General features: G+C 38.4%; 1 protein-coding gene across 1 annotated transcript; it reads right to left on the reverse strand.

The window, feature by feature from the left end:
* Positions 1-7,129: 7,129 nt before the first annotated feature.
* On the reverse strand, positions 7,130-7,563 carry LOC147633139 (glucose-6-phosphate 1-dehydrogenase 2, chloroplastic-like). The gene is made up of 2 exons (XM_086805806.1): positions 7,468-7,563; positions 7,130-7,380 (listed from the first exon to the last, which is right to left on the reverse strand). Exons 1-2 carry the CDS (start codon positions 7,527-7,529, stop codon positions 7,188-7,190), a joined length of 255 nt encoding a protein of 84 aa, XP_086661932.1. The 5' UTR covers positions 7,530-7,563; the 3' UTR covers positions 7,130-7,187.
* Between the last annotated feature and the right edge of the window lie 401 nt (positions 7,564-7,964).

Genomic DNA, 7,964 nt, shown 5'->3' on the forward strand with positions numbered 1-7,964 from the left:
AAAAACCCTTGAATTTGACTAATTTCTCTTTATGGACTGGTTTTTATCATTAAGAGTGATAAATCTTATTCAAAGAGGCTAAAATTTTAGAAAATGTGTTAATTGGGATCTAAATTGATCATTTGAGTAGTTGAAATTAAGATTTTTTAGTGTTTTAAGAGCATCTAGATGCATCAAAACACCTAATCACATCAATTTTTTTATCAATTGAAGATATTTGACTCTCTTTGCTTAATTTTACCTTAAAAAAGAGACTATATTTAAGAGTCTAATTAGTCTCCTAATTTATATTAATTTATACAATTATTGATGCACATAGATTAGTTTTTCCTTGCTCTATCCCATGATGTGCTTAATTGTGTGAATTAATTAAGGATTAGTGGTTAATTAGAGTTCTTGATTAGTGTAAAAGAGGAAAAGATTAGTGAAAGGATTAATCCTTAATCACCTTTTTACATAACTCATTAAGGCTAATGAGCATTCAATGAGAAGATGCTCATGAGTTGTCAATTTGTCCATTTTGGGGGTCATTTATGAAGTGTGTCATTAAAGGGTTGGGGTTTTTGATTCCATTTACCTTTTTTGGAAAAATGCCCATATCCCTTTCATTCTAAATTCAAAAAGTATTCCCCCAAAAAAGGAAAATTTGTATTTCCCACTAGACTCAAAAAAAAATTTCAAAATTTAATCCAATGTGAAGTCCGGTTCACGTGTGGAGTGTTTCATGGCGTGAAAAACCAGTTCACGTGAAAAAAAACTCACGTGAACGAAAAAATCATGTGAACAGAAATCTCACGTGAACGAAAAACTCACGTAAACAAAAAAATCACGTGAACAGAAATCTCACGTGAACAGAAAAATGACATGAACAAAAATCCGACGTATTAAAAAAAATCAAATTTCATCCCACCACGTGAAGTCCGGTTCACGCGTGAAGAGTTTTTCACGACATGAAACAGTTCACGCGGCAAAAAAAAAAAGACTCTGGAAACCACCCGTGTTTGGAGGCCTGTATCTCCTAAACCGTGTATCTGATGAACGCGTTCTAGGGCTCATCGGAAAGCTGACATCGAGCTCTTTGACTTTGGACATGGTGTTCAAAGTCAAAATTGATCATTTTAGCCTCTGACCAGCAGCCTCAAAATTTGACCCGAAAATCGAGGCATTTAGACACTCCGACATGGCCACGATAGAGGGATTGCCAAGGATCACACAAGGACTGAACCCAATGGCTGACATCTTCGAGCCATTGAGATCCATGCTACCAATTCATCTCCCAATGCCATTGGCCATGCTTATAACAAACGTGTCATCGGGTTTTACATCCCCTATCAATTCGATTCCACCGGGCCTTAGTCCCTTGCCTAACATTCCTGCAAATCCTATAAGTACCAACCCTTTCCTGGATGCCCACACCTTGGACATACGGACTAGTCTAGGAAGGGGGGTGACCCAAGGACTCAGTGAGTCTCTTCCAACAAGATCACTCACATACAACCTCAATGACTCATACAATAATACGGCTGTACAAATTTTCAAAATCATGGGCAAATATGACGGAACAACAACAGATACTGTTCAATTCATTCAAATGTTTGAACAGAGATGTGAAGCCTTTGGAAATCCCAACTGCCCCACTAAGGTACATGCGTTGAACTTATGCTTAGAAGGAAAAGCTAGTCGATGGTTCATCGCATTAATGTCGACGATCAAGACTAACTTCAAAACTTTGAAATCAGCCTTTATACATGGCTTTTCTAGATAAGGTGATCGGTGGAGTGCCACAAAAGAACTCTATTCAATTGAATGCCAACCCAATGAATCCATTAGAGATTTTATCCTTCGGATAAAACTCTTGGACTCACGTTGTGAGTCATCGAAAAAATTAAACGATGTTCAATTGAGGAGATATTTCATGATGAGCTTAAAGAATAACAACTTACATAACTTGATCATTGTATCCAATCTGGAAACATTCGATCGATGTTGTAAAGAAGCAATACGCTTAGATGACAACATACTAGAAGATGATCATGCTACAAGGTGTTACTCATCTAAACCAAATGAAGCAATGGCAAAAGAAAGATTGATCTCAGAATTGACATTTCCAGAATTTTATGCAGCCTTGCTTAAAACCTTATAGTAGCTAACATCTCTAAGAGAGGATGAAAACCTTCAAAACCAGACATCCTTAATGCCTATAAAAGGAACGAGCGAAATGCTTTGTGTTGAATTACAATCACTACGACCATCCCAATCCTCATTGTGCATAGAAGGCACCTGTTTTCTATACTGCATGTATTGTAAAACCTTTGACCATGATAGTAAAAAGTGTCCCGCTTCATCCACAATGGACTCAAAACATCAACCTCCCGTGCACAAAACAGAAACAGTCCAAAGGGTAGAAACTGCTCAGGAAGCAGTTAATCGGACACTTCAGTGTTTCTATTGTCGTGGACCTCACAAGGTGGTAGACTGCATAGTTTGGAATACTTCCATGCCCATAGTCACTGACACCTTGCGACCAATGTGTGAACAGTGTGGCATTGATCACATATTCCAAGATTGCCCGAGACGAGTTACTTCAATGCAACTTGTCTCACAAAATACAACTCTTAACATCTTAAGTATACAAAATGGGCAATTGGCCACGGTGCCCTTGAATGTGCTTACAAGCCAAGGCACGACAAACAGTCAAGAAGAGTGTAAACGACAATACCTCAACATGGGTAGAAAAACATGCTTTAAAACAAAACCCAAAAGAGAAAACAAAACCTTCTAAACCAAGAAAAACAAAGGACAAAAAACTATCGAAACCAAGGTCGAAGTAAAAGTTAGGGAAAAGGAGTTTGTAGAGAACATAAACCCAAAAGGGGACATAAACACAAAAGAGCCAAAAGCTATACATGATGCAGATGCATCCACCTCAAAAACTACCACACAAACTTCAACACCCATATGTGCGACACAGGATACAAAAACCCAAAAGAAAATTTGATCCCGTCGCATGGGTAAACATAGTGAAAAATTGACAAACCAAAGGAAGTCAGAGAATGAAACAAGTTCTAGTACATCACTAAGTGAGAATGATACAAGTTCTTACTCTTCGCTCAGTGCACCATATAGACCAATCAAGAAACTAGAACCCACCCAACCACCCCAAATAAATAATAATGATCACATGACATGTGCCTGCAAGCATCACAATAGCAAGATAACTTCCTGATGTGTGGTGGCATTCTTGAAAGACACCATGAGCACTGCAGTAAGTACTAGCTATATTACGGAGAGTCTTATGACAAGACTTTTTTGGAATGTACAGATTGGTGATGTGGATAGATCAAATCCATGGCATTGGTGCAGCAATTACTGGCTCTCGCTCACACCATCTTTCTTGAGTTACTCATGAGTAAGTGCCCTTTTGACTACCGCACCTGCTCCATCATGCTCACCTTTACCATGGCCAGACTCAAAAAAGTTCCATGTCATCTCCATATTGGTAATGGCATAGTACCTGCTCACAAAATAAAATGGATGTTTAGCCTTGAATTGAACACATCTGTCAGACCATACCCCATGCTTCTTGAATTCCAAGCCTTCTTTTTGTAACCACTGTGAATGCATCAAGAAGCAATGTTGAACAAAGAGTGTATCATGAGCATTATCATATGGGACATAAAAGTGCACCTCTTTAATCATTGTGTCATCTTTAGCCTTGCGAGACGATAGGTTATGTGTACAAACAGCGTGACTTGATCGGTGTGCCAATGCATGGATTGTATCTCATTTTTCTCCTTAAATGCGTAATTCTCTCCAAAATCCACAACTGACAATTACATCTTGCGAAAAGTTCTTTATGCATTGTCGAAATTGCTCGGCTTGCCACTTGTACACAAAATTGTGTGCAATGAACTGTTTAGTGTGAACTTTCAACATCTTCCATACATCAGCACAAGCATGTCCTTTTGAGAGAGGACCTTTCTTACTTTTGGTTTACCCTCATCGTCAGTACCCACAATAATGTCCTCAAAGATTTTTACATTGCATACTTTCATGGAACTTTCTTGCTCAGTTGGACAAATATCTGGCTTCCTCTCTGGTCCACACAATTTTAACTCACCCATTAGGCATCCTAGCTTGTGAAATGCAGAATCAGAGGGTTTGGGACACACAAAAGATTCCCAAATCTGTGTGACCCCACTAAACACATACTCATTTGGTAGCACACTTCCCAACCATGTCAACTTTAAAGAAAATTATGCAATTGCATCCACATGATGGTCCATGGTGTCCATACGAGAATGTCTGAATGCGATTAGCTGCCTCTTTGAGATATATCATCTGCATATGCTTGTTGCAACAACAAGTGTTTATGTCTTTTAGCTTGCGCACAAAGAATGGCTTGAACAAAACTACATTGACCAATAACCAACTGTGGGTTTGCAGCTTTGAATCTTAAAAACAAATCTGTCTACATACATAAGAAGTAGCAAATTTATTACTTTTATGAAATGCATCATAATAATAAAAAAGCATGAAATATGTATGCACATTCAGAATGAATCAACCACACATGCAAAGCTTCAAAGCACCATTTAGAATGAATCAAGCACATGTGCAGTGCTTCAAAGCACCATTCAGAATGAATGAAGCATATGTGTAGTCCTTTAAAGCATATTTGCAATGCTTCAAAGCACCATTCAGAATGAATCAACCATATGTGCAATGCTGCAAAGCACCTTGTAGATTGAGACAAGCACAACATTCAACTCCTATGTTATGCTTCAAAGCACCATGCACATTGAATCAAGCATTTCTACAGTGCTTCAACGCACCATCCAGATTGAGCCAAGCTCATCATTGAGCTTTTAAAATATTCAACTTCTTTCATGAGCACATGTGTAGTGAGTAAAAGCACCATGCAAAAATAATCAAGCATATGTGTAGTGCTTTAAAGCACCTGTAGATTGAGTCAAGCACAACATTGAGCTCATGTGCAGTACTTCAAAGCACCATGCATTTGTGTAGTGATCCAAAGCACCATGCATATTGAGTCTAGCACATTATCTTGCATGTGCAAAGCTTCAAAGCACCACACATTGAATCAAGCATACATGTAGTACTGAAAAGCACCATGTAGATTGAGTCAAGCTCGTGCACAATGCTTCAAAGCCACCTCTGTAGTGGCTTAGTAGCACCATTAAAATTGAATGTGCAGTGCTTTACATAAGCATACTTCTATGCTTTCAAGAGCAACATAAGCACAAAGGCATGCTGAATTTTTAGGTCTAGAGAAGTATAACTCATGTAAATGCCGAAAATATTCACATAAGAAAAAATTGATACTAAAAAACAAACATTTTTGTATCTATATAGCTTGCATAGGCAACTTACCTGTGTCTCATCAAGAAAATGGATTGGATGTTTTTCATAGGTGCATCAGACTACTTTTCGAACTAAGTTTGGTCACTATGAGTTTTTAATCATACCCTTTGGTTTGACTAATGCTTCGGCCACTTTCATGACACTTATGGATAGTGTCTTGAAACCTTATTTAGGAAAATTTGTCATGGTTTTCCTAGACGATATCCTACTCTATAGTCGCACTAAGAAAGAACATCTCAAACACTTACGCCAAGTATTTGAGTTACTCAGGAAGCATTCACTTTATGCCAAAGAGAGAAAATGTGAATTCTTCATAAAAGAAATGCAATACTTGGGCCATATAATCTCAGAAGATGGCATTCGTATGGATCCAACGAAAGTTGAAGCTATATTGAAATGGCCATATCCCACAAACTTAGAAGAATTACATTTTTTTCTTGGTTTGTCTGGATTATATAGAAAGTATGTTTGAGATTATGCTAAGATAGATGTTCGGATGACAAATTAGCTTTAAGAAAAGAGAAAGACCTTGTTTGGAGAGATTCCTAGCAAAGAAGTTTTGAAAAACTTAAGGTAGCTATAGCTACAGTGCACTGTAGCTATAGCTACAGTGCCTGTTTTACAAGTGGTTGATTCAAATCAACCCTTTGTGGTGGAGACGAATGCTAGTAAACGATGCAGTAGGCGTAGTCCTCTTACAAGGAGGGAAACCTATTGCATTTGAAAGTAAAAAGTTGGACAGAGCTCAACAAAATTATTGAGCTTATGAAAGGGAGTTATATACTATAATTCGTGCCTTAAGCAAGTGGAGACATTATTTATATGATGCCAGATTTGAGATAGTCTTTGATCATGAGAGTATCAAATGGCTATCTAGTCAAAGAGAGTTGAAAGGACACAAAGCTTGATGGGAAGAGTTGCTCCAAGAGTTTGACTTAACTGAGATATAGAAAAGGACGTTACAATGTGGTAGATGATTCACTGAGTCGCATGCCCATGGTTAACGAGTTGCGTTTTACTCAAATTAAGAGTGATTTTTTGGAATCACTTAAGGGAAAGTGCATTATGAATGATCCACATTATGCCCATGTGTGGAGTGTCATAGAGAAAAGGGATCCCTTGACTATAAATAAAGATAGCCCCGTTAACGAGATAGACACTTCCACTAGTGGCAGTAAGTCTCGAGAGATGCCTCAAGGAGACATGATGTCACTTACAAGTGATGAAAGAAATTGTTGGAATAATTTTTCCATCAATAACGGTTACCTACTTTATAAAGGTAGAGTATGTATACCTTTGGACTTAGATATTAAGCATGGTATTTCATATGAATGTCATGATAGTCCGAGTGTTTGTCATCCTGGAATACAGAGAAGACATATGCACTAGTTAAAAGAGACACTTTTATTGGTCTCCTCTTAAGCTTCTCCGCACAAATTTTTCTAAAAGTTTTGATCTTTTTCAAATTTCCTTGCCATCTCCTCCAAAATAATGATCCACTCCATGTTTCTCCTCTTATTTCTCTCGATGTTCCCTAGTGTTGCAATTTACCTTTCATGTATAATGTTAAAAACTTGCCATTTATGTCTCCTAGTTCCAAGCACTTACCATATTCTTCCACTGCTAAGGCATCCAAAATAATGACAGCTTTATATTGAGTTTGTATTTTCCAAGACGAGATTCAAATACCTTGAAAATGAACACTTTATTGGTAACAATACAACATTCTTAAACACGAGCCTTGAACGGGCTTTCTGACACCACATGCACGTGCTTGAATATATGCAATCAACATGCACTACTTAAGCAGCTACAGAAAGAATGAGTACTCGAAATGTAGGGATGCGACTTTGTATTGTGAAACAAAAGAGAGGCAGTACCTCGTGACTCTTCAGCTTTGCATCCAACTGCTTCAAGTCTCCTTCAGAGCTGTACTGCCCAGCTTGGTAGAAGCACCGCTTCAGAAACTCCTCTATTTTATCATCACAATTCTCCCTAAGAAAAAACGGCACTTCACCACTATGAAAATTCCATACATTAGAAGAGAAACCCTAGTAAGCATATCCAACTTATAGAAACCACCTCTGATGGATCCTGCAAGTCAATGTCTGGCTAATCATATTTCGCAGTTCATCATCCGTCATCTTACTCCGGGCATACCCAAAGATGGTGAAGTGCTGCAAAATAATAAAGCACTCTCAGAACATAATCTTTCAAAAAAGCACATTGGAGCTTCTACCTCTCAATTGGAACTGGCAAGCACCACTGGCAATGATTACTATGTGAAGCAACTAAAGTGCTGACCGACCTTGAAATGAATCCCATAGTTAAGTGTTGAGATTATGTAAAACCTCACAACACACCATCTTGTGAAACTAAGGATGGCGGAGGAGCAACTGTGCAGTGGACCATGAATCCATGGCGTGAAGTCGGCACCGATGCTTGCCGGTTGCTTCGGTAGAACACATCCTGGATGCAAATTTGTGAGCATTTAAGGAAACCTTCAAATTCGAGGCTCTCAATCCATGATGGGAGTAGCAAGTAATGTTTTGGAGGAAAATGCTGCTGCCACCACAGCT

Source organism: Cibotium barometz, chromosome 12 (genome assembly GCF_041138505.1).
Source record: "Cibotium barometz isolate CiBa-2024 chromosome 12, ASM4113850v1, whole genome shotgun sequence".
Lineage (NCBI taxonomy): Eukaryota > Viridiplantae > Streptophyta > Polypodiopsida > Cyatheales > Cibotiaceae > Cibotium > Cibotium barometz.

What these genes read in the sequence shown, in the direction of transcription:
- LOC147633139 (XM_086805806.1), bottom strand. Translation starts at nt 7,529, where the DNA reads ATGACGGATGATGAACTGCGAAATATGATTAGCCAGACATTGACTTGC. An exon ending in ACTTGCAGGATCCATCAGAG is followed by an intron (nt 7,381 to 7,467) that starts GTGGTTTCTATA and finishes GTTTTTTCTTAG; the next exon opens with GGAGAATTGTGATGATAAAA.